This window comes from Meriones unguiculatus, chromosome 8 (genome assembly GCF_030254825.1).
Source record: "Meriones unguiculatus strain TT.TT164.6M chromosome 8, Bangor_MerUng_6.1, whole genome shotgun sequence".
In the NCBI taxonomy this organism is placed as follows: Eukaryota; Metazoa; Chordata; class Mammalia; order Rodentia; family Muridae; genus Meriones; species Meriones unguiculatus.
The window spans coordinates 1,934,879-1,960,259 of NC_083356.1; the positions used below are offsets into that span (position 1 = coordinate 1,934,879).

The 25,381-nt window shown below is 55.3% G+C and overlaps 2 protein-coding genes across 2 annotated transcripts; one reads left to right on the top strand and one right to left on the bottom strand.

Annotated features, from left to right (window-relative positions):
- Positions 1-3,946: 3,946 nt before the first annotated feature.
- Positions 3,947-10,237, top strand: LOC110543081 (keratin, type II cuticular Hb1-like). Its single transcript, XM_060390542.1, has 9 exons — positions 3,947-4,358; positions 5,609-5,817; positions 6,743-6,803; positions 6,928-7,023; positions 7,525-7,689; positions 7,912-8,037; positions 8,310-8,530; positions 9,414-9,445; positions 9,890-10,237. The coding sequence occupies exons 1-9, from the start codon at positions 3,996-3,998 to the stop codon at positions 10,054-10,056; spliced, it is 1,440 nt and encodes a 479-aa protein (XP_060246525.1). The 5' UTR covers positions 3,947-3,995; the 3' UTR covers positions 10,057-10,237.
- Positions 10,238-15,396: 5,159 nt separating this feature from the next.
- Positions 15,397-21,567, bottom strand: LOC110543079 (keratin, type II cuticular Hb6). The gene is made up of 9 exons (XM_060388568.1): positions 20,967-21,567; positions 20,116-20,324; positions 19,513-19,573; positions 18,801-18,896; positions 18,494-18,658; positions 18,146-18,271; positions 17,653-17,873; positions 16,115-16,146; positions 15,397-15,982 (listed from the first exon to the last, which is right to left on the bottom strand). Exons 1-9 carry the CDS (start codon positions 21,330-21,332, stop codon positions 15,801-15,803), a joined length of 1,458 nt encoding a protein of 485 aa, XP_060244551.1. The 5' UTR covers positions 21,333-21,567; the 3' UTR covers positions 15,397-15,800.
- Positions 21,568-25,381: the final 3,814 nt, after the last annotated feature.

Genomic DNA, 25,381 nt, shown 5'->3' on the forward strand with positions numbered 1-25,381 from the left:
AGGAAGGAAAGAAAGCAGAGTTTCCAGCTCAGGATTCCAAAGGCAGGAAGTCCAAACAGCCTGAGGCGCCTCTCCACAGGAGAACAGCGCCAGGGAAGGAACGCGCAGTAGTTTGCTGGCTGATCTAGGCTGAGTGGCCGTCACTCTGCGATGGCCACCTCTGCCCGTCCAGTGTGGAGGTGACAGGAGACACAGCCATTCTCAGCCTTTTACCCGGGCAGCGGCTGGGAATTTCAAGCGTGGAGCCTCCTGCTTGCACAACAAACACTCTCAGGCCGGGGAGCCATCTCCCAGCCCCAGTTTGTCTAGGAACTCCAGGGTGCTCCAGCACGACCTCGAAAGCGGGTGCTATGGTCTGAGTGGGAAGCGGCCCCCACATGCTGGTGTTTGGCAGGTTCAGCTCCCGGCTGGTAACGTCATTGCCGACACGGGCAGTGGTGGGCCGCAGGGACACTGGACATAACCTGGCCTGTTCTGTCCTGGTCTCGGTCCTGCCTGGACAGCTGTGCGTGAACAAGCAGAGCCCTGAGCTCCCGCTGCTGTGGGTGTGACTGGCACCTACACCACACCTCCGCCCCCAGAGCAGTGGTCAAAACAAATCCCTCCCTCCTTGGGCCGTCTCTGTGAGGCGCTGATTGACAGGAAAAGTAACTATGAGCACCCCTTAGTTAGCATGGACCCCAGGCTCACCCTTCCCATGTGACCCCCTCCGAGCCCCGCCCAGCGCGGCTCCTCACCTGTCACACACCTGGGCTTTTCTGAGATGCTCTTCTTCCATCCTTCCAAGCCTCCAAGCTGCTGAGTCAGGTGCATCCACCACACAGGCCTGGAGGATCTGCCTTGTCAGGGGCCGTTTAACTGGGGCTTGCCTGCACACTGGCCTGGTGACCGCCCGGCTCCTGGGGAAGCAAATCCCTCTCTGTCCTATGAGGGGCAGAGTGCTTTTCCAATGTGTGGCTGTCGAACCTGTCAGGGCCCACTGACCTCCCTGTGGGTTCTCACAGAAGGCAAAACTAGAGATGCCAAGGATGAAAGAAGAGAGGTCATAAAGGCCTGGAACAGAGCGCTCTGGCAAGGTGCACCTGTGTGCCAGCTTATCAGAGCCACCAACCATTTCACAGTCGAAGAAGGAAAGCTTACACAGATTAACAACCCTTTCATAACCGTGGCCAGCTCAGAACTTGTATCTGCATTTCCTGACTTCCCAGCAACAGCTTTCCCCAAAAAAAATATCGCTTCCACAACCAGCCAAAGAAATATGGCTTCTACAACCAGCCAGGCACCGAAGCAGACAGGCCGCAGCCCAGACAGCTCTTGGTCCCACAGGCCCATGTTGAACAATTTGTGTTAAGGAAATGAAAGGTGTGTTTGTCCTTCAAGCAGGGGTGTACTAACTAATGTTTGTCACAGTGGGTTTCTCAAAATTCAGTTAAGAAAGGACAGAAAACAAAAGCAAAGGCCCATGGGTACCGAGACAGAAGATAAGAACAAACAGCAAAGCCCAGGTATGCTGAGGAAGAAGCCAGGCCTTCGGGCAGATTACAACCAGAAAAACACAAGAGGAAAGCCAGGCAAAAGCCACCTGCCAGGAACAACAACAGGACTCAGGCGCTGGCGGAACAAGGCCAGCAGGCCACCCAGGAAGCCGGGACAGGTCAGTCCCAGGGAGACCCAGGCATCAAGCAGCAGCCCAGGGCAGGCACAGAGCACAAGCCTTATAACCGAGCCGTGGTCTCAGCCAGAGCATTTATAAGGCCTTGGTCAAGGCCAGAACCAACCAGAGCCAGAACCCTGGTGGGCCCTTTGTCGGTTCCCTGTCTATGTCTATTTTCAGGAGCAACCTGGTCCCCATTCTTTGTTCTTCAGCCTTTACACGTGTGAGCTTTAATTTAGGTTTTTTGAGGTAGCGATGGTCGCCTCATAAAACCACTGCTGTTTCTGACAAGCCGAGGTGTGGTACTTGGCATCTCACTGGCCCATGACACTGTCCCTTTACAAGGCCTTGCTGGTTGCCTGCAACCAAGATACAGTCACCCTGTAAGCATGGAGTTGGGATGGGGCGGCCCTTCCCATGGCGTGGGCTGGGACCCTTTAACCCTGTGCCGGCACAGCAGGTGCCAGCGGCCATTCCAATACTACACATAGGGACCCAGAGCAGCCTGGGCCTTGTGCAGAGCTGCTAAGAGGCTCTGGGTTGCCAACAGTCCCTTGAACATTGGGAGTCTGTGCCACAAGGCCAGACAGGAGTGAGCATCATTCCTCAAGCTGAGGAGGTGTATGTGGCTACACAGAGTCCCGAAGGACTCTGATTCCAGCCCCAGGACTGTGACAGATGAGCAAGCCAACAGTGACAACAGTGGTGCAGTGACTGGGCAGTGAGGAAGAAGAGCTTCAGGAAAGCCGTATACTCCTCCTTCAAGGATCCGTGTGACCCCTGAGCCAAGCCATTCCTGAGGCACTTCTTCTGGGGGGAGGTGGGAGATCTGGCTCTCTCTCCGGTTCTGGCAGCTGTGAACCGGCAGAGGCTTTAGCATGGCGAAAGCGGTCAGCCCCACCCTCCCTCAAGCAGCTGCCCCCAGCCTCAAGGCCAACACCAGGGTGGGTCTCTCACACCAGAAGTCCCTGTCCCACCACCCACACCTCGGCCCCATACTGTGGAGACCCGAGTGTAGGGAGCAGAGGAGCTCCTCTGCACCCCTGGAAGGCGTGATCCTGCTTCCTGACAAGTTCCCCACAACAGACAGGCTCCCCTTCATTCCAAAAGCTCCCCGAGGGGTGTGCCTGGCCCACACCCCACACTCCCCAACAAGGAGTGGAGGGCAAAAGGTGAGGTGCTGATAGGACGCGTGGAGGGTTATTTTTAGCTCAGGCTACGGCTTACTCAGGAAATTGTTCCATCAAAAGAGCCATTCTCAAAGGCCATCAAGAGAGGTGTGCCTGGGAGGGTTTATGAGCTCAGGCACCCAGGTTAGGGAACCCTCATGACCTAACCGTCACGTGACCTAAACTTAAGGACAAGGCCAAATTGAGAAGAAAGCATGGCTTTAAGGACAGCCCCCTGTGCCAGCCTGACCCCACTCAGTGAGTCCTCCGGGGGAGGGGATGGACCCTATTTGGGACCCCGTAGACCCCACAGCTTTCTCCTCTTTCACATGGGTGTAGCCACACCAAGATGGCCACTGAGCTTGCCACCTGCACCTTGCCAGACCCCAGTTTCTGAGACTAGCTGTGGAAGAGCACTCCTCCCGTCCACAGCTTCTCCCCCACCCGCTGCTCAAAAGCTGGTCACCACAACAGGAGGAGCTGTGTTAAAGGGCCGCAGCGTTAGGAAGGTTCAGAACCCCGGCCCCGGAGTCTATGCTGAGCATCCCAACCTGCCTTCCCCTACATGCCAGCTGCGCCCCCTGCACTGGGGAGACCCAAAGTACAAGCCAAGCCCTGCTCCCACTCCAGAGACCCACCCTGCCCTGGCCAGGTGCTGGGAAAGAAGGCGCTGGGAAAGGCAGTCTGCACAATGAAGACAGGACCTTATCTACCTGCAGATTAGAGAGAGAGAGGCGAGGAGGAGGTGGTAGGGACACGCTCCCTCATAGGTAGGGACAGGCCTGCCCATAGCCAGGTCCTCTCTCCAGGGTCCATAGGCCAGGGAGGCCCCTTCCAGAAAAGGGTTCTGAGAGCATGCTCCAAAAAATCCCCTTGTCCATCTCCACTAGAGGCCAAAGGAGGGGCGGAGCCCAGGAGGAAGCTCTTAAGAGCTTTGAAGATGAAACAGGCCTGTGGCCAAGGATTGTTGACACGGCCACACTAGGAGGCAAGCTGGAGCTTAAGAGGCCAGGCGCTGCCAAGCCAATAAAACACAGCTATTGTCTTCTCTTGGCCCCCTTTAATGCCAGGTGCTACAGACATATAAAAGGGCCTTCAGTGACGGAGGGGACACGGCCTCTGCTCCAAACGCTACCAACTTCTCTCTGCACGTGTCCTTTGGTTCGTCCACCATGACCTGTGGCTTTCCAACTGGAAACTTCAGCTGCGCCTCAGCCTGCGGGCCCCGGCCCGGCCACTGCTGCATCTCCGCAGCTCCATACAGGGGCATCTCCTGCTACCGCGGACTCTCCGGGGGCTTCGGCAGCCACAGCGTCTGCGGGGCCTACCGCGCCGGCTCCTGCGGACGCAGCTTCGGGTACCGCTCAGGGGGCATCTGCGGGCCCAGCCCCCCCTGCATCACCAGCGTCTCCGTCAACGAGAGCCTGCTCACGCCCCTCAACCTGGAGATCGACCCCAATGCTCAGTGCGTGAAGCATGAGGAGAAGGAGCAGATCAAGTGCCTCAACAGCAGGTTCGCGGCCTTCATCGACAAGGTGGGTGTCCTGGGTGAGCCCTTCCGGAGCCCACCATGTGCACGGCCAAGGCTGCAAGGCTGGGCACTGAGGGGAACCAGACATGCCCACAGAACCCCCAAGACCAAAGGGCACAGACAGAGAGACTTTCAGACCTTTCAGTCTGGTGTGGGGGAACAAACTGAAAGCACCCTCAGAACGGAACCTGGGCCCGGCCTCTCCGGTGTGCTCCCGGGGGGGAAGGTGGGTGTCCTCCCCATGACAAGGGCAGAAAGAGTAACTGGGAAGACTCCCTCGAAGCTTACCTCACGGCGCCGTTTTAACACGTGGCAGCTGGGCCACTGTGCTCTGCGCCAGCTACTGCACTGGAGAGTGGCTGTAGCCACAGCCCAGCCCTCAGGCCTTATGGGAAGTGCAGTCATGGGTAGTCTGGGCTCCGCAGACACCCCCTGCAGAGCCAGGGTGAGCTCCAGCCTGCATCCTCATGCAGCTGAGGCTTGAGCACTGGGAGAAAAGGCTCCTGGGAGAGCATAGCTCAGGGAGAGCCATGAGAGCTGGCACTCATGAGCCATTAAAACTAGCACAAGGAAGAACTTACCAAGGTTATTAGGCAAAGGCATCCCGGAGTGGCATGCCTGGTGACAGGGAGATGGGGTAACAGGCAGCCTGGGGGCCAAGAGTCGGTTCCTGCGGTGAGATAAGTCCCCCGCCGACCAGCGCTCTCTCTCTGCAGTCAGTCAAGCTCCTGCACCTTCAGCCCACTCTTGAGCACAGGGTGGGTGGAGCAGCAGGCACTTCGGCACGGGCACGGCTCCTGTTATTCTAATTGTACTGTTGGTGCAGGGTTCCAGGAATGGGCACACACTCGCTTCACTCTCCAGAGATTACAGGCTGCCTTTCTAAACGGGCCCACCCATCCATTCCCAGGCCTGCTGTCTCAGCTGCGCTGCTGTGTTATCTCCTGGGGTAGCATGGCTCTCCACACCTTACAAAAGTTGCCTTAGCCGCTCCACCCTGCAGAGGGCTGAGCACCCTGTCCAAGGCCATGAACTAAGAAGAGGCAGCTGAGTCTGGCCTGGTTTAAGCACTTGCAGTGACACCAGATGAATTAACTGATGTTAGCTCTGAGGAAGGAGTTCCAGGTTACCTCGAGAACACACACACACACACACACGCACACACACACACACACACACACACGCAGGAACTCCCACGCCTCTGCCCTCTGATCCTGCAAGAGTCAGTCCTCAGACTTTAATTCTGCGTGGCAGGTGCGCTTCCTGGAGCAGCAGAACAAGCTGCTGGAGACCAAGTTGCAGTTCTACCAGAACCGCAAGTGCTGCGAGAGCAACTTGGAGCCTCTGTTCGAGGGCTACATCGAGACGCTGAGGCGCGAGGCTGAGTGTGTGGAGGCTGATGGCGGGAGGCTGGCTGCTGAGCTCAACCACGTGCAGGAGGCCATGGAGGGCTACAAGAAGAGGTAGGGCCACTGGGGAGTCTGGGCAGGAGCGCCCTGAGTGCAGAAGAGCGTCTGTCTGCCTGTGGCTGGAGTCTGTGCCTGCCTTGGTCAGGAAGTCCAGCCCTGCCTTATCAACCAAGGAGCTCTCTCTCGGTGTCCTCTGAACACAGAGTCCTGTGCTCCAAATGGCAGGTGGTCATCAGCCTCCCTTAAGCTGTGCAAGGTCCCTCCCTCTCTCCACACACACACACTCTGGAAGAACCTTCATTTGCTGGTCTCCAGAACAAGCCCTTGAGTCCCTGGATGCTGTTTATGGAGTTTCCTCCTCCACTTTCCTCCAGAATGTCCACACACCAGGCAACACGGCAGGATGCTGCTGACACAGCCAGCAGTCTACATGGGCCCTGCCCTTGGGGGACTTCAGTGTGTTGGGATGCAAGCATGCTGTGGTAATGTTAGGAGACTTTCAGTTACCTGTGACACTGCCATGAAGCATGGACACTGGGTCTCAGAAAGCTTCTGCTCCTCAGAGGGACAAGCCCTTCTTCAGTGCCATGCTTTGCTCCGGCCCCTGGCCATTACTCCTGGCCCTGAACAGGCCTTCCCACAGAGTGTTTCCTTAGCTCAGTCCAGGAAGAGATAATAGGTAGGGTACTGACCAAGGCTCAGAACAAAGGATGAGAAAAAACAAAAAACAGTCATCTCCCTCTCTCCAACCTTACACACAATCAGACACGCGTGTGTGTGTGTGTGCGTGTGTACAAATGCACAGCTTTCAAATACCACTAATCTATCTGTACTGCAAAGACCCAATGTGCTCACAGGCCTGGAGCCTGGCCCCTCCCAGATCCTCTAAGGAGGCCTAGAGTTTGCACTGCTCTGTGGGCTGGCTTCTCTGCTGAGGCCTGCGGTGGTTGAACGAGGCCTCCTTCCCCTCCTACCTCAGGTATGAAGAAGAAGTTGCACTGCGGGCCACAGCAGAGAATGAGTTTGTGGCTCTAAAGAAGGTGAGTGAGTAAAGCTAGCCCCCACCCCTTCCTGCCCACCCCGTCCCCTCTGGCCGGCCACTCAGCAGCCAGATGCCCGAGTCCGAGGGAGACTGGCTTCATGGCTCTCTGCAAACCCCAACAGGATGTGGACTGTGCCTACCTGCGCAAGTCGGACCTGGAGGCCAACGTGGAAGCACTGACCCAGGAGATCGACTTCCTGAGGAGACTGTATGAGGAGGTGAGGGTGACTGTGGCCAGCACACATGAGGCTCAGAAGGAGCTCCCAAACCCACCAAGCTCCCCCCATAAGGGACCCAATGGGACATGTGACAGGTGGGAGGCTGGAGAGCCAGGCAGACTGACGCAACAGGAGCAAGAGGTGGATCTGGGACAAGCTGCCCACCCAGAGACCACCTAGTCCTTCTGGGAACCAGCAGCCCAGCCTGGCACAGCCCAGCCTGGCGGGCCCAGGGGCAGCAGATCTAAGAGAACATGAGGGCACAGTCTGCCCCCACGGAACCTTCCTATGCAGCCTGGATTCTCCTGGGCCAAGCAACTCCACAAGCAAGGATTTGGGGAATGCTTGTGGCTGCCTCAAAGGGAAGACTGTTGCTTCTCTAAGGGGTGGAGTCCATCTGCAAATAGGGCTGCAGCTCCCAGAGAGCCATGGGTTGTGCCTCCTAGGCTGGTGAGGAAAGCCCAGGCCACCTGACTCTCCTCCTTCCCCCTCCTCCTGCAGGAGATCCGCATCCTCCACGCCCACATCTCAGACACCTCGGTCATCGTCAAGATGGACAACAGCCGGGACTTGAACATGGACTGCATCGTGGCTGAGATCAAGGCTCAGTATGACGACATCGCCACCCGCAGCCGGGCAGAGGCTGAGTCCTGGTACCGCACCAAGGTGAGTGGGAGGGACCCCTGTCCCTAGATGCAACAGTGGGGAGGACTCAGGATCTGTCAGAAAAGGCTTGTGACTCCCTAAGAATCACAAGGAGATTGCAGGCAGCTCTCAGGTCAAGGACGCAGCCCTGGCTGAGCGCTGTGCCCACTCGGTGCCAGTGTGCTCACTGGGCTGATGTTGCATCCTGTGCCTCATGGGCATCTCTGCTTCCACCATCCCCAGTGTGAGGAGATGAAGGCCACAGTGATCCGGCACGGAGAGACCCTGCGCCGCACCAGGGAGGAGATCAATGAGCTGAACCGCGTGATCCAGAGGCTGACCGCTGAGATCGAGAATGCCAAGTGCCAGGTACATACATGTCAGCTGGGCTGAGACCAGAGGCTGGATGCCCACTCAGTGCCACACAGCCAGCATGTGTCCCTTTCTGATCTTACCATTTAGTCCCCTGCCTATTTGCACAGCTAGATTTCCTAATCACAATCCCTCAGGTTGGCCCATGTGACCAAGGCAAGAGGCTGCTTCTCGAATGTTCCCGACTGGTGGGAAAGACTGGGAACCTGCTGAAATAGACAGGGAGACCCAGGCTCCATCGGCTACCCCGTTCTCTTCTGTGTCCTCAGAACACCAAGCTAGAGGCCGCCGTGACCCAGTCTGAGCAGCAGGGAGAGGCCGCCCTCACTGATGCCCGCTGCAAGCTGGCTGAGCTGGAGGCTGCCCTACAGAAGGCCAAGCAGGACATGGCCTGCCTGCTCAAGGAGTATCAGGAGGTGATGAACTCCAAGCTGGGGCTGGACATCGAGATCGCCACCTACAGGCGCCTGCTGGAGGGCGAGGAGCAGAGGTGAGCTCTTCACCCATTCTACCATCTCAGAAACTGTCCCTGCTTACCCTGCCTGTCCCCCACAAGGCTCAGTTTCAGCCCCAAGAACCAACAGAAGGTAGAGCCATTTCTTACTGGAGCCCAGTGCTCCTGAACTGGCCTCAGGTGGCTTTGTTACTCAAGTCATTGTCACTACAGGGCCCGAGCTCCAGCCATCACAGGACCCTGCTAGGATTAGAGCCAAATGACCCATCTCCAGGTTGAACTCCCTTGGCTCTTCCAAAGTAGGCATCTTGCCTAGGCTCATGAGGTCTTGTCCTGGGTTAGAACTGCTGGCCAGCTTCTGCCCTTGGCCTGTGTGCCCAAGAGGACACATTTATTCTTTCTGTTGCTGTGACCACAGTGCTGAGCAGAACAGCACAAGTGGGGAAGTCTTTGCTTTGACTCACAGTCTCAGAGGGTCTGAGGCCATCATAGCAAGAAGAGTGTGGCCGCTCAGGTCACAGCGTTGCCATGGCAGCAGACCAGACAGGATAGAGAACCAGAGACCGGGGTTTGGATACAACATTTGAAGTCTCACTTCTGGTGGCCAGTTTTCCCCAGCTCAGACCCCCCCCACACACCTCCTAAGATTCCCCAAACTCCTGAAACAGCACCAGTGGTCCGAGACAAACCCGTCAAGCTGGGCCCATCCAAGCCCATCAGGGAGCTCTGCAGGCTACACATTGCAGAGTCAACTGAACGAAGTCTGCCCAGTATGGTGCACCCCGTATTGCCACAACCACCACAAAGACTCCTTTTTCCAAGTGACACAAAGATAGACGTGAATGGGAAAGTGGCACCTAAGGGAGCCTGACAGTCTGTCTCGCTCTGACTCTCTCTTCTCTGCCTTTGCTCCACTCAGGCTGTGCGAGGGTGTTGGGGCTGTGAATGTCTGTAAGTATAACAAACCCCGAAAAGGAACTGTGGGCTTGGGGGTCAGCAAAGATTTCCCAGGTGTGACCTTCAGGCACAGGGCAAATACAATAACTAATAACTCCAGTCAGAAGTAGATTGCTCATGCATAAAGAGACACTGAGGTTGGTACCCAGGATGACTGGGGTGAGAGAGAGGAAAGATGTCACAGCAGGGGCCCCCCTCAGTCACTTAGCACAGTGTCTGCCTTGCAGACAAAAGGAGTTACAGAGCAGAAGAAGCACTCTCATAACTCAGGCCTCCTGCTTCCCAAGAGGAGCCCCCCCTCCCCGCACAGCTTACAAACTAGAGCTGAGGGCTCTCTGTGGCCTTCCCTGAAGGGCTGAAGCAACCAAACAAACCAAGGGAAGGTGGCAGGCTGGGGTGGCCACCACCAGGTTTTCAGATCCTCCCTTGTCCTCACAGGCGTGAGCAGCTCCCGTGGAGGGGTCGTGTGTGGGGACCTGTGCGTGTCAGGCTCTCGGCCCGTGACAGGCAGCGTGTGCAACGCCCCATGCAGTGGGAATGTGGCGGTGAGCACTGGCATGTGTGCTCCTTGTGGAACCGGCTCCTGTTACCAGGGGAGGTGTTAGGGGTCACGAGAGAGCCAGGAAGTGGCCTGCTCCACAAGGCCGAGCACAGTAGCCTCAAGATCTGCTGCCCTTGTGTTCTGAGAATACATCCCTGCCCTCCATAGCTGGCCCTCTGTCCACCTACCTGCTGGCAAGGGGCTGACAGGTCATCCTCCTGCCTCAGCTGCAGCCCTGGAGGTGCCCAGCACTGTTTCCTGTGCCTCTGGCCTCTAGGCCCTGTGTGCAATAAACTTCGTGCCTACTGTCAGCGCTGTGTCGGGTGTGACGCTTTCTCGGGTTGAGCTCATGCTGCCACCTCAGGCTTGATGGTGTGGCCTGAGGCCTGGGCCAGCTGCGGCATGTCCTCTGGCAGGCATCTACAGGCTCTGTCCCGAAACAGAATTGCTTCCCCATCCCCTCGAGGCAGAGCTCAAAGCACAGGCTGCCTGTAGCATACATCCTAGACCATGTGACTTTGTGGGTGAGGCCTGGCATTTCTGTCTGTCTGTCTGTCTCTCTCTCTGTCTGCCCATCCATCAATTTGTGTGTGCCTATGTGTGTGTGTTTGTGTGTGTGTGTCTGTGTTTCCAACTCCCTTCTATACACATCCTACTTTCTTCTTCCACATATACATCATTGCAGCAAATATCACAAGTGTCACCAGGGCCACGCTGTGTTGCTCTGGACCCTACTCCTCCCGGCTTTTTCCTGTCCCTCTCTTCATCTTCTTCCTGCATCCTTTGCCAGAAGCAGCGTCCTTTGAGGCCATGGTCCTGCTCAGGACAGAAGCCAACATCCCTCCTGGCCGTCTTTCCTCCGGTTCATCTTCCTCCTAAGCAGCTTTCTGATATACTTTCTTCTCTCCCTCCTGCCACAAGACCATAGAACAATGTTTGTGTCTTTCAACAAGTTCAGAATTTATTGAAGAACATAATTTCATTAGTTATATCAGTATTCCTGACTGATGTTTACCTTGTAATTCTGATCTACCTAAATAGTGTAGCCACTGGCAATCACAATAGGTTGATTAGTTAGCTGCTTTTTTGAGACAGGGTCTCATGTCATCCAGACTGATCTTTAACTCAGTGTGAAGCCAAAGCTGGCCTTGAATTGGTGATCCTCCTGCCCCTACTTCCTGAGTGCTTGGATTGTATGTATATACCACCACCACCCCCAGCTTCCGGTTCTTTTTATTTCAACAATAGATACAATGTTACTCCTCAGATAACACTACACATTTACACAGTAACACATACGTAAGTAACAAAGTGGCTACAGCCACATTAAGGAGGCCACAGAGGGCCTGCTGAAGCTAGAGAGCTGACACAAATGCACGGATCTGTGGGCCTTTAGGTAAGACAGAAAGGGAGCCAGCTGGAGAGCCCCGGAGACGTAGGGCCAGCCCACCTGCCACAGTCTGCAAGGACAGAGCAGATTTCACTGTTCCTGGCATGTTGGATGAGCTCACAGTCCTGGCTCTTCTGACACAGTGCTAATCTGCGCATGTGTCCCTGTGTCCCCATCTACTCTGATAACTTCATGGGCAGCACTTTTAGGCACACGTGAATGAGTTGTTTGCCAGTGTATGGCTGGTGGCAGGTGCGAGAGAGCTGACGGTGTCTTCACACGCACATGAGAAGCAGAGTTAATGGGCCTGCTTTGTCATTTGCACTCAAACTGAGCTACTTTCTGCCTTGTAAAATGGAGTCACCCAGCATGAAGGCTCAGCATGAAAGCCACTGTTTGACAGAGCTCAGAGCTTGCTGATAGCACCCAGAAATCAGGGACCTCCACAGAAAGAGTCCCATCTTCTATGGCTCCCCCTGCCCTCCAAGGGACCTCAGGCCTCTAAGAGAGAATACCAGCCCCCCACTCTGGCTCTGACCCACTGCTCAGAGCCTCAGGTCCCCCAGCTCAGAGGATCCCCAGCTTCCCAGGCCCAGCCCATGCTTACAAAGATGAGCTGACAGAGTGGGGTGGGGAGCTCCATGGTGGCTCTCGCCTATGCACCTCAGATGTCCTCAACACCCGGCAACTGCAGGGACAGAAGCCCTTGGGGTCCGTGTAGTTCTTGGAAGCTTCTCTAGGACACTGTTACCTCTACCGCAGTATCTAAGGAAGAGGCCTTGAGGACAGGCAGCCTCCCGAGGTGTGTCACGGTGCCACACGGGAGAACCTACCTACCCAAGGCTGACAGTGTAGTCTTGTCTATTGGAGACTCCAGTGATGTCTCCAGGACCGAGTCCCTGCCACCACAGTCACCTGCTGTGAGGCTTTCCTGGAAGGACATGAGTAAATGTCTACACTGCGGCCAGATAAAGCACTGAGGAAAACAAGTAATGCTTCTAAGTGAGTGCACTCGGGAGCCAATGAGTTTGTGGAGCTGCACATATCCAGGAGTGTGGGTGGCACAAAGGCAGCTGCATCATGAAAGGGCCCACCCAGCATGCACCCTGACTCACACACAGAGCAGAGTTCTAGAGATCTGTGCCCAACTCCCTGTCAGTTCCACCTCTGTAATTTTGGCTAGGGCCTGGGGAGCCGCTGAGCCTGGGTCTTGTGGGTCTCCCTTCTCCTTCCTGGGGGAGTGTTAGAGTTTGGAGGAAACAGCCAAAGGTCTCTACAGAGAGCCCCGTGCCTCAGGGCTGAGAGAAAAGGGACCTGGCAGGAGGTCACTAGCCAGGGACAGATGGACGCCATGCTGAAGCTGGGACCTTAAGGAGAGGTCCCATTGGAGTCACCAAAGAATTATAGGCCCCAAGGTCACTCAGGGGAAGAGAAGACTTAAAGACGGTTGTCTCCTGCCAGGGGTGGTGGCATATGCTTGCAATCCCAGAACTCAGGAAGCTGAGGCAGAGGGATTGTCATGACCTTGAAACTAGTCTGAGCCATAGGCAAGTGAGACTCTGTCAAGAAGCAGAGAGAGAGAGAGATTGAGAGAGAGTTTGTTCCAGTCCCTGAAGCTTGTTTTAAAGAAAAAATTAGCATCTGTGAGGAACCGCCGGGGAGGACAGACATGCTGCTGGCATGGAGTAGCAGCGCTAAGAGGCGTCAGGCAATCCACAGGCCTGGGGAGGCTGGGGACCGATCTCCAGGATCCCCAGAAGCTTCAAGGGAGCCTGCTCTGCGTTCTGCTCCTGCCCCACTCCTCTCTCCACCTCCTAAAAGTGTCTTCCCCCACAGGAATTTCTCACTCTCTCATCTTTGCCATCGCCTTGCTGGGCCAGGGGCAGCCAGGCTTTCTAGCCTTTGGGATGGAGAACGGGAGCACTCCGACAAGCCCCACGTGAGACGCTCATGCAGCAAAGGTGCCAAACCCTTGGCTTCTGGCCTGTACATCAGACAGGGCTCCTGAGCATCCCACAGGCTGGTGACATCACACTGTTAGCCACATAGGTCAGCTTTTCTTCTTTTCATTTTTTTTTGGGGGGGAGTTGGTTTTTCGAGCCTTGTCTGTCCTAGGCTCACTTTGTAGATCAGGCTGGCTCACTCACAGAGACCTACCTGCCTCTGCCTCCCAAGCACTGGGATTACAGGCGTGCACCACCAAGCTGGCTAGGTCAGCATTTCTTAACCTATGGGTCATGACCCCTTTGGGGGTCAAACAACCCATCCACGTGGGTTCTAAAACCATTGAAAAGAACAGATATTTACATTACAATCCATAGCAGTAGTAAAATTACAGTTATGAAGTAGCAACAAAAATAATGTCATGGTTGGGGTCACCATAGCATGAGGCACTGTATTAAAGAGTTGCGGCATCAGGAAGGTTGAGGCCAACTGAACTCTGCTGGGTCTGGAAGTGAGGGCCCTCAGCTACATGTACTGACCGCCAAAGCCAGGACAAGAGCTTAAGCAGCCTGGCCTTTTCCTGCCACCTACTCTGCCTCTTCAATTGGAAGACTAGGGATGCTGAACCAGTGTGCTGTGAGGGTCAGAGCCTGCCCTGGGCTCTGACATGCCAAGCTTGTAGACCAGTTAAAGACAAGCAACAGTGAGAGACAGAGAAAAGAAAAGATTCACCCAGTCTAGCCACATTGGAAAGAGGGAAAGCAGTCTAGTGACAACCCAAGTCCAGCTCTGGGGTGCAGACATGAGGGCTAGGTTTAACTGGGCAGCAAGAGCGTGCATAAACAGTCATTGTGGCTAGGGTGCGGCCCTGCCTGTCAGACCATCTGTGCCTCAGCAGCAGCCTCTCCAGCAAGGTGGTCTCAAAGGTTGTCAGAATTCCCCAGGCTTGGCCCCAAGCTTTTTACTTGGTTCTTTTACTTCTCCAAGCATGAGGTTCCTGGAAATTCCTGTTCCTCCAGGAAAATTATTTCAGTAACCTGACAGCAAAAGGAGGGGCACGGGTCTCTATATAGCATCTCATGACTGCTAGGATGTCGTCAAGGCAACAGTAACAAAAAGGATGAAGACCGAGTTCCCAGCATCATTCAATGCTACATAATCTCCAGCATTTCATCTGTCTTTTCCTGGCATCATTTAATGCTACACGATCTCCAGCATTTCATCTGGCTTTTCCCAGTAATCCTCCTGAGGAAACTGTCTTTAAATATGGCCACCCATCAATTCTGCCCTTCTCTGAGCACAGACATTTGGGGCACAGAAAGGGCTCAAGACCCAATCTCTTGACTTGAGGCTGGTCCCATACTTCATTTGCCAGTGAGGGCCCCTTCAGGCTTCTGGGCCCAGGCCTTGTGAGAACCAAAAGCCATGAAGGAGAAGAGAAGGCCCCGACCCATCACCCCAGCTGAGCTCTGGTCAGCTGCCAGCACCAAATGTCACCCCCTCAGTAAAGGCATTGAGGACTACCCAGTCATGGGAAAACAGCCCCCTGCTACCCCATGAAGAACGGTGTTTTCAGGAAGTGCCCCTGGGAAGTTTGGTTATGATGTAAGAGTCACTCTCCTCCCCTCTTCCTCTCCCTAGCTTTTTCCCATACTCCCAGGCCCTTCCTCACACACTGCACCCCAGAAATGCCCTTCATGGAAAGGGAGCAGAGCAGCTGTGTCTGGGAAGCTCTGGGTGGCATTTCTCTTTGTCTGGAGATGTCTTTGCAGGGGACGTGGAATGTGATGGAGGCCAAGGATGCTACAAAACAAAGTGTCCTGGAAGGCCTCAGGGAGAGTCACCCAGCCCGCAGCACACTCTGAGACAGAACATCTCAGTTAGAATGCCGACCACCTCACAAGACTAGAGTTTGCCTTTGCTGACCCCAGGTCTGAGCCCTCCAGGCCACACAGGAGGTGCCTGATACTGTCTTTGCTTACTGAAAACACCCAGGTGGATGGTGGGACCCTGAGCCGGCAGGCAGAGGCGCCTGTCACGGGCAGCATTTTGGAGAGTTTGAGACGCAGGTTTGATTCGCTGCAATTAGTTTATTGGGAACGCAGAGTGAGGCAAAGGCAAATGTGAAGGCAGCTGAGTCCCTGGCTTGGGGGAGTTGCTGCCAGACAGACCCAGAAGAAAATGCTCTGGGTCACTTGGTCCCAGCAAGCATGTTGGTCCCTGTCTCCATGTCCAGGCAAAAGCATGCTAGGAACCCAGGGAAACTCAGACAAAGAGGGTCCTGGGCCAGTAGATCCTCCAAGATCCTAAGGTCAATGACTCCAGCAAAAACCAAAAAACAAATAAAAACAGAAGGGGAGAGAAAGGCAAGAATCCTCACAATGAGTTGCTAGGGAACGCTGCTGGGCCGCGCCGAGGCCACTGTCTCTCGGTGCGGCCCTGGGCCTGGACAGCGGCTGCAGCCCTGAGGCGTCCTAGCACCTCTTACAGCCTCCGCTGCAGGCACCTGCCCCGGCACAGGGGGCACAGGCATTCGGGGTGCCCACCACCACGTTGCCACCGCCGTGGGTGCTGCACACTCTGGTGTTGACAGCAGGGCCAGAACCGGAGACGCAGATATCGCCACAGACGACGCCACCGCGGGAGCTGCTCACACCTGAAAGCCAGGAGAGCAGAGGAGGCCGCGTCAGGCACCGCCACTGCCAAGCGGCTCCGTAGCTGCACGCCTGCTCCCGCCCCTAGAGGCCTGCAGCACCCAGCAGGAAAGGGGGAGACTGGAATTACTTACACACATTCACGGAGCCAACGCCCTTACACAACCTGTGGGAGAGGAAAGGGAGATGTTAGCACACAGAAAGCCTGTGACAGGTGCCATCATGGGCAACCTGGGCTCTGGCCCTAGGGAAAGGGTGCTTGAGAGAGGCTAGGAAACCGGGAGCTGGGGGTACCCCATGCCTTCCATCTCCCCACACTTATTCGCTGTGCACCCCAGCGGGGTCCAGGGCTTCAGTCAGAAGAATCCAGTTGCCCCTGTGGGGACTAAGAGAGCCTGCACACCTACACACGTGTGCTGTGGCACTGCCTGTTGCTGGCCTGTGGGTTCTGAGTTGTAAGTGGGTTCACGGAGAGAAGCAGGCATGACCTTCTAAATCCTCTCCTATTGCTATTGTGACAATACGTGCCTAAGGGACACTTTTTGCCCCTGTGCCTGAACACAATGCCTGCCCCGGCAAATGACTCCCAGTGTAGAAATGAGATACTAGAAACTCAGAGCCAGTTTGGGGGTACCGGCAGCTGTCCCCTCAGTGGGCAGCCACAGAGGAAGTGACAGCTAAGGGCTGAGACTCCAACTCTACCTGGCCAGTATGTCTTTCCCACTTGAAGTCATCTCCCAGAGGGGAACCAAGCAGAGCTGTCCTGAGCACACACGGGCCAGGGGACAGCAAACTTAGCCACCGGCCCTCTCCTGCAGTCTCTAGGTCACTGCCTCTCTACCCCTGCATGATGGAGATGCTGAGGGTCCTGTGATCTGTCAGTGTCTCTCCACCCTCCCAAGCACCATCACCAACGGCTGGGGATCTCTCGGTGAGTATACAGACTTCCGGGCACCAAGTCCCGGTCCCCATCTCCCCAGTCCACATGAGTCTCCATCTGCATGGCACCCTGGGGCTGGCTAGACACAAAGAGCAGCTCAGGACATGACCAGGTGACTGCCCGTGAAGCGGAAGGCAAGGGTACACAGTGAGGTCGTGGTTTACAATGGGGCCCTAAAGGACGTGAGGTATGAGGTGCCTTCCCCACAGTAACACTGGACCCCCTGGCTCCTCCGCCAGTGCCCAACTCTGAATCATGAAAACGTGCAACGTTCCAGAGGAAATCCTGCTGCTCTTCCCCAATCCCGACTGCACTGGGGGAGCACTTCAGGGCAGTATTGCCGTCACGGTAGTTAGGCAGGAGTTGGGGACTCCACTACCAGAAGCCACAGTTGTGAGAAAAGCCTGCATTTCAAGGTTAGGCCAGGGCAGGGTTAGCAAAGAAGATGAACTCCTGAGAACACATGTGGAAAGATGAAATAGCATCCTAGGTATGGCCTCTAGCTAGTCCTCAAGGGGGCAAAACTCAGCTCATCCCTGTAGGCAGCTTTAGAGACAAATCAGCATGAGAAAGTGAGATGGGGACAGATCAAGGTTAAAGAACTTACATGGATTTCTTATGGACGTGCAGGACGGTGAGATGAGGAAGCACTGGTTCACTGGTGCCCAAGGTGTGGGACTCAGTGCTGAGGACCCAAGAGGGGTTGGGAGAGTGAAAAGCTACAGGACCCACCTGTGCTCCTCGCCCTCCAGCAGGCGCCTGTAGGTGGCGATCTCGATGTCCAGCCCCAGCTTGGAGTTCATCACCTCCTGATACTCCTTGAGCAGGCAGGCCATGTCCTGCTTGGCCTTCTGTAGGGCAGCCTCCAGCTCAGCCAGCTTGCAGCGGGCATCAGTGAGGGCGGCCTCTCCCTGCTGCTCAGACTGGGTCACGGCGGCCTCCAGCTTGGTGTTCTGAGGACACAGAAGAGAACGGGGTAGCTGATGGAGCCTGGGTCTCCCTGTCTATTTCAGCAGGTTCCCAGTCTTTCCCACCAGTCGGGAACATTCGAGAAGCAGCCTCTTGCCTTGGTCACATGGGCCAACCTGAGGGATTGTGATTAGGAAATCTAGCTGTGCAAATAGGCAGGGGACTAAATGGTAAGATCAGAAAGGGACACATGCTGGCTGTGTGGCACTGAGTGGGCATCCAGCCTCTGGTCTCAGCCCGGCTGACATGTATGTACCTGGCACTTGGCATTCTCGATCTCAGCGGTCAGCCTCTGGATCACGCGGTTCAGCTCATTGATCTCCTCCCTGGTGCGGCGCAGGGTCTCTCCGTGCCGGATCACTGTGGCCTTCATCTCCTCACACTGGGGATGGTGGAAGCAGAGATGCCCATGAGGCACAGGATGCAACATCAGCCCAGTGAGCACACTGGCACCGAGTGGGCACAGCGCTCAGCCGGGGCTGCGTCCTCGACCTGAGAGCTGCCTGCAATCTCCTTGTGATTCTTGAGGAGTCACAAGCCTTTTCTGACAGATCCTGAGTCCTCCCCACTGTTACATCTAAGGACAGGGGTCCCTCCCACTCACCTTGGTGCGGTACCAGGACTCGGCCTCTGCCCGGCTGCGGGTGGCGATGTCGTCATACTGAGCCTTGATCTCAGCCACGATGCAGTCCATGTTCAGGTCCCGGCTGTTGTCCATCTGGACGACGACTGAAGTGTCTGAGATGTGGGCGTGGAGGATGCGGATCTCCTGCAGGAGGAGGGGAACAAGTTCAGTCTAACCCCTCATACCGGTGCCAGCCTCTCAGCCCCCTGGTCCACACAGGCCTCCACAGCCTGGAACGGCTGTCTCCAGGCTACTTGCCAGGCTTCCACCTGGCTGCTGCCCTCACCTCCTCATACAGTCGCCTCAGGAAGTCCAGCTCCTGGGTCAGTGCCTCCACGTTGGCCTCCTGGTCTGACTTGCGCAGGTAGGCACAGTCCACTTCCTGGGAAAGAGGGATGTGTGAGCCTGTGTCCCTCAGCTCATCATGTCTCAAACTCCACTGTCCCTTCATCCATCCCATGCAGCACAGGGGAGAAAGATTCCTGTCTGCAAGTCATCTCTGCCTCCACTTCCCAGCATGCACCTGGCCTCTCTGCCCCCAAGATATCTTCCTTCTTGTCACTCTTTGGCCCTGTTCTGCTCCAAGAAGCTTCCCAGTTGGTCCCCAGATCGGCCAGCGGACCCTTTCCTGAAGCAGCAGTGTCTCAGGAGGCCGCCTGGCCACACCTAGTGACCTTATCACCGCCCCACAGCAGCTTGGGCCCTAACTTTCCGGTAAGACTTGTAGAATGAGGAGTAGACCATTTTTTAACAAACAGGATGAGCAGCTTTGTGGCTGCTAGCATCCCAGCCACATACCCCAGAAGCAGGGAGAGGTACACCAAAGTCTTCAATCAGAACAGGAGGGAGTAGACGTTCCAAAATGATCCATGACTCTATGGTGGCGGTGGGCCCCTCAGGTGCCCCTGCTGCTCGGCCCTCTGCACCCCTGCTGCTCTGCACCCGCACTCCTGCTGCTCGGCCTCCCCCACACACATACACACACTCCTGCTACTTGCCTTCTTTAGAGCCACAAACTCATTCTCTGCTGTGGCTCTCAGAGAAACTTCCTCCTCGTACCTAAGACAGGAAGAGGGGAAGTGAGACGGGTTGAGGAAGCTCCACACAGGAAGGAAATGAGGATGCAAATCCAGCTCTATCTGTGAGTCGACACCAGGGGGTGGTGGGTAGTCCAGCGTCAACCTCCCCTCACTTGCCTGCCCAGACACTAAATAGACACAGATTCCCACGCTAAATACCCAAGAGACTGTAGCAGTCTGAGACTGGGTCCTAGGCCCCTACTTTCCTGGGCAAAACCTGTTCAGGGGCCAAAATCTGTACAGGGGATCAAAGTTAAAAAGGGAGGGTATGTGGAGGGTCCCATGACTGTCCTCCCCTAGAGAAGGCAGGGCTGTTGGCCTAGGTCTCCAGAGAGAAGGCTGAGGAAGAAAGAGCCCACCCTGACACTCGCCAGTCCTCTCCCAGGAGGATCAGTACAGATATTTCACAGACAGCAGAACCCCACAACGTCTTCAGTCTGGCTAACTAGATTGGTGCTGTCTGTGTCCTGGGTTTTGATATCAGGCCCATCTTATGCCAGCACCACACCAGGCCACCCTCACCTCTTCTTGTAGCCCTCCATGGCCTCCTGCACGTGGTTGAGCTCAGCAGCCAACCTCCCACCATCGGCCTCCACACACTCAGCCTCCCGCCTCAGCGTCTCGATGTAGCCCTCGAACAGAGGCTCCAAGTTGCTCTCACAGCACTTGCGGTTCTGGTAGAACTGCAACTTGGTCTCCAGCAGCTTGTTCTGCTGCTCCAGGAAGCGCACCTGTCATGGAAGGGAAAAGGGGTTCAGGCCCAGCTCTGGGGTGATGCTGGGGATGAGGTAGAGGGGCTCTGGGAAGGATCCCAACTTCCATTCCCTTATCTTGGCCCTGCCCCAGCTTTCCCTCTTGCACAGAGCACAAGAGACAGGGTCTGTGTCCACACTCACAATCCAGTGGCCACTTCAGTGTCCTGTGCTGGACTCAGCGTTCTCCTCCAAAGCTAGGAAGGCAGGAGCCCCCACAAGCACAACACCCACGTTCAGATCCCAGGATGAGGGACTGGCATGGAGCCATGGAGATGGTGCCACAGGCCATTCAGGGAAGCTCACTAGGAGGGCCCCTGCCCCTGTCTCCAATGCTCTGCACCCCTCCCCTCAGCTGCAGGGTGGCCATCATTCTTGGGCTGCCCACAGTCCCCTGGGACTCCCTGCAGTCAGTTTGTGCCCAGGGCAGCCATAAGCCCTGCTTGTCAGGACTGACAGATGAGCCCGGGGTCCTTAGTGTGCCCACCTGGGCACGCCTCTCCCTTGAGACTAGGTTTCAATATGAGAGGTCTTTCTGCCTCCTGCCCCCCTCAGTGCCCAGCCTCGCAGCCTTGGCCGTGCACATGGTGGGCTCCAGAAGGGCTCACCCAGGACACCCACCTTGTCGATGAAGGCCGCGAACCTGCTGTTGAGGCACTTGATCTGCTCCTTCTCCTCATGCTTCACGCACTGAGCATTGGGGTCGATCTCCAGGTTGAGGGGCGTGAGCAGGCTCTCGTTGACGGAGACGCTGGTGATGCAGGGGGGGCTGGGCCCGCAGATGCCCCCTGAGCGGTACCCGAAGCTGCGTCCGCAGGAGCCGGCACGGTAGGCCCCGCAGACGCTGTGGCTGCCGAAGCCCCCGGAGAGTCCGCGGTAGCAGGAGATGCCCCTGTATGGAGCTGCGGAGATGCAGCAGCGGCCGGGCCGGGGCCCGCAGGCTGAGGCGCAGCTGAAGGCGCGGCCACAGTAGGATCCACAGGTCATGGCTATGTGGGGAGGAAGGAGACGCCCAAGTGAAGGGTGCAGTGGACGTGGACTCAGGCGTTTACCTCTTTAGCTTTTGTGGGCCTCTTATATCCGCGGGGGCCCTGACTGCGACCACGTGGTCTGAAGCAATTAGAGGCTTTATGAGCTTGGCTTGTTTAGCTGCTGTGGCTCCTCCTTAAATGTGCTTAATTGGTGATCAGTGTTTATGATTTTTTACCCTAAACTGTACAATTTCCTTCTTCAAAGCGCCAGCTCACCTCCTCCATCCCTGCTCGTGTGCCCAAAACACAGAAAGGGAGGTGGAGAGACCGTAAAGGTGATTCACGCTGCAAGGAAAATGAGGAGGGGGCGGAGCTGTAGTTCCGATCAGCTGAGTTGGAAAATGGCGGCGTCGCTGTCCGTGGTCCTGATCCACCGGGCCAGGGCAGCAGATGGTGTGGACTGGTGTGCGAGGTGGGATGCCTCAGCCCCCCTGACCCTCCCTTCCCTCCCTCACCGGTTTGCCCTTCCACAGCTCCCACATGTTCTCAGGCTACATGTCTAGGTTTGCTTGCACAGACGCACACACACACACACACACATCTATGGACACAAACTGTCCTTTGCCCATCTTGGCTGGCCCGGACAAAGAGAGCGTCTTCCTTCAGTCTTCCCCAAGGCCTGTGGGCAGACACTGGCTCTCTGGCCCCAGGGAATCAGTCTAAAACAAGAACCTAATGTCCTCATTTCACCTCGGGCTCCTGTCATATGAGGCATTGGGGTAGCCTCACTGTCATGTATCTGAACATGGCTGTAAAACCCAGTAGGGGGACACGCAGGCCCCAAAGTCAGCTGAGTCCCTGGTGTTTTCCACATTGTGAGCCCCCATCGTGACCTTCTGCTCTGTGACGCCAGCCGGCCAGAGGCTTTGACAGGCATTAGACTGTAACTACCCCAGCCGGTGTTGCCCATCCTGTGTAGGCCTTGGCCTCACGAGAGCGGGGTAGGATGAGAGCACTGCCTAGACTAGCTCTGCTCGCCCCGGGAGCAGCTGCTCCACTGTTGGGGACAGGTCTGGGCTTTGTCCCCCTGGTTCTTTTGGAAGTCTGAAGGGGAGTGTGTAGGCTCTGTAAACTCCAGAGCACTGTGTGCTAGGCTGCACCCCAGTCCTTCCCAGCAGCTCTGGCCAGTGTTTGTCCAGGGCTCATGCTGTTGTCCACTGATGGGAAAAAGCATAATTTTTCAGTCACAGAACAGACTAGAACAAACCCAACCAGGGTAGAGCAGAGGACAGTGTTGTTTTGCTTACATTGCTGCTGTGCCCTGACCTTCTGGGTCAGCCATGCGTGGTTTGTGTTCCTTCTGTCCTTGTACACAAGTATTCCTTCTGGAGCTGCAATTTTTAAAAAGTAGAAAGACACGCTCTACCACTTGATGACACAGATCTGGATCCCATCGTGTCGAGTGTCAAACCCCAGCTCCACCACGCTGCTGGGTATCTGCAGGCAGCCACGTGGCTCCCCTGAGCCTCCATTATGACTTGCAAAGTGAGGATAATAGCAGCACCTGCCTTGCAAAGTTGTTGTAAGGATTAAAGAATTAATCTGCGCTAAGCCCTTAGGCCTGAGCCTGGGACAGTCTGAGCACAAACAGATGTGGGTGGTTGTTGTGCTGTTGCTGTTGGGCTTGAGTTGACAGACAGCTGTGAGGGGTGTACTCACTCACCCCCCCCAACCACGTATGCTCAGTTACCAATACTCGGCCTGTCTCGAGAGAGCAGTGGGAGAACTGAATAAAATAATACACTGCAGTAATACTTAACCTGGCAGCTGGCCCACAGAAAGTGCTCAGTTATTTTTGGGAGCACTATTACTTTACCATATGGGCCAGGAGAAGAAAGGACTGTGGCCTTCACCTTGAGAAAGAGCCTAAGTGTCCATGACCTCCCTGGTCCAGCCCAGCTGCCTCAGAAAAGGCCCACTCACAAACCCTCATTTTGGCCAATCCTCAGAAAAGGCCCACTCGCAGACCCTCCCCATGGCCAATCCGTGGGCTGCAGCTCTAACAGAAAAAAAAATTATCTGAAAAGTCATTAATTAAAAATAGCTTGAAATTTTGTATTTTTTATTTGATCTTAGAAGTTCTTGCTTACACAATCAACCAAAATGTAGAGTCATGGATCCTGGTCCCAACAGACACATCTCCGACATGCTCTGCCCTAAGGCCAGGAACCTTGTGGAAGAGGGCAAAGAAAGATGGGAGAGCTGGAAGAAGAGGAAGTGTGCTGGTCAATTGTGCCTCCTCAAGATGTCAGGCACTACGTAAGTTCTCACCAACATGGCTGCCTAAACATGAGCTGAAGGAGATGACACCAACAGACTGTTAGTGTACAGAGGAAATCTCACAGGGCCTCAACCCTAGACGAAGAAGGGCAGGCCAGTAAGCAAGGCTGAGAGTAAGATAAATGGTCTTCCCCAGGGAAGGGCCAACAATTGATCAGCCAATACCAAATGGTCAGCCCTGAAAACACACTGGAACATTACATGGACTGAGCAGGCCTTCCTTATGTATGTAGGAATGTAAATGTACGCTCACATACACATGTATTTGTAACAACAATTAAAGAAAAAGAGGCCATGAACTTTTAAGACAGCAAGGGGATGCTTGGGAGGAAAGGGGAGGGTTGGAGGAAATAAAAGGAAGAGGGGATGAATGACATAATACATTACCTCAAAAATTAAAATAGTATTTTGAAAAAAAGAAATTCTTGGTCATAAATTAAACAATGTCCAGCTTGTGTGTCTTGTTTTATCTAACACTCAAGCCTCCTGATTGGCTGGTATCCAGAAATCCCAAGGGGATGTTGGTGTGCCCTTGGTAATCTGTCCCAGCACAATAGAATTGCCAAGGAAGAGCAGGCCAGCCCTTGATGGCTGGCTGGAAGCTGGGTTAAGGAAGAACAAGTAGCCATGCTGCTGACAGAAGGGACGTTGGCTCTTTTATTCCAGGAAGCTTTGTATCAAAGAAAATGCCTCTGGACTGGCCACCTTGCAGGTGGAGACACAGCAGACCCAAGTGGTGTGGTCTAGACAGCGGTCTCTTCTTCCAGCCCCTGTGGACCAGTGGCCCTTGTGGTGATAGCAAAGCAGACCATTTCACCTTAGGAAGCCTGTACTCAAAGCTCACTTCAGTCTGTTCTGCTTCAGAGAAAGTATTGTGTGTGAGACAGATCTCCAAGGTGGACGGTAGCAGAGGCCAGATACACCTGGCAGATGGGGCATCCAGGGACTCTGGGGTTGAATAGCCCTATCAGGTAAACTCCAAATGTGTTCTCATTTGGGAAGGGGAGACTACACAGAGGAAGAAAACAGGACTCTGGAGCACTCACACGTAGGGGGAAACAGACAGTGAGATGAGGGGGGTCAGAATGCAGAAGGCTCTTTGCAGACACGTCAGGGGCAGAGGAACACCTGACTGCGGTGTCCTTCTAGGAAGGGCAAGGGAGGCTCTCCGGGAAAGGCAAGAATGGGCTCTCACAAGGCAGAAGCCTGGAGGTGACTCGGAGAGTTCACAGTATGGAGGAAGAGTCAAGGGTAGCAGCCCAGCAGCTGAGGGGCCTTGAAAGAAGAACATGAAACTCTATGGTAGGAGAGAGGTTGAGAGAAGAAGAGAGGGAGGGAGGAGAAGGGGAAAGAGAGACAGACAGAGAGAGGGAGAGTCATCCAGTAGAGGCCAAGACCATGGCAGCAGGCCAGTCATCCTGAAGACACTATGGGATTTTAGAGTGAACCACCTGTGGGGTCTGCAGCTAGAGGGCACCTGAGCTCACCAGCTGGGCGTGCCCTTCCCACCTGTGAGCAGAAAGAGAGGCCAGCGCCAGTGAGGACTCCAAGGTGGGGGGAGGGAGATAGGTACACCCTAACAGGACTCTTGTGAGGGATCTGAGCTCAGCTCTAACCTCTACGTATGTGAGGCATCAGAACCCTGCTTCTCCTGTCCTTGCCCAGGACACTGTCTAAGCATCCATCAGAATGCAAAAGATGAGTGTCTTTGGGCAGAGTCAGAAG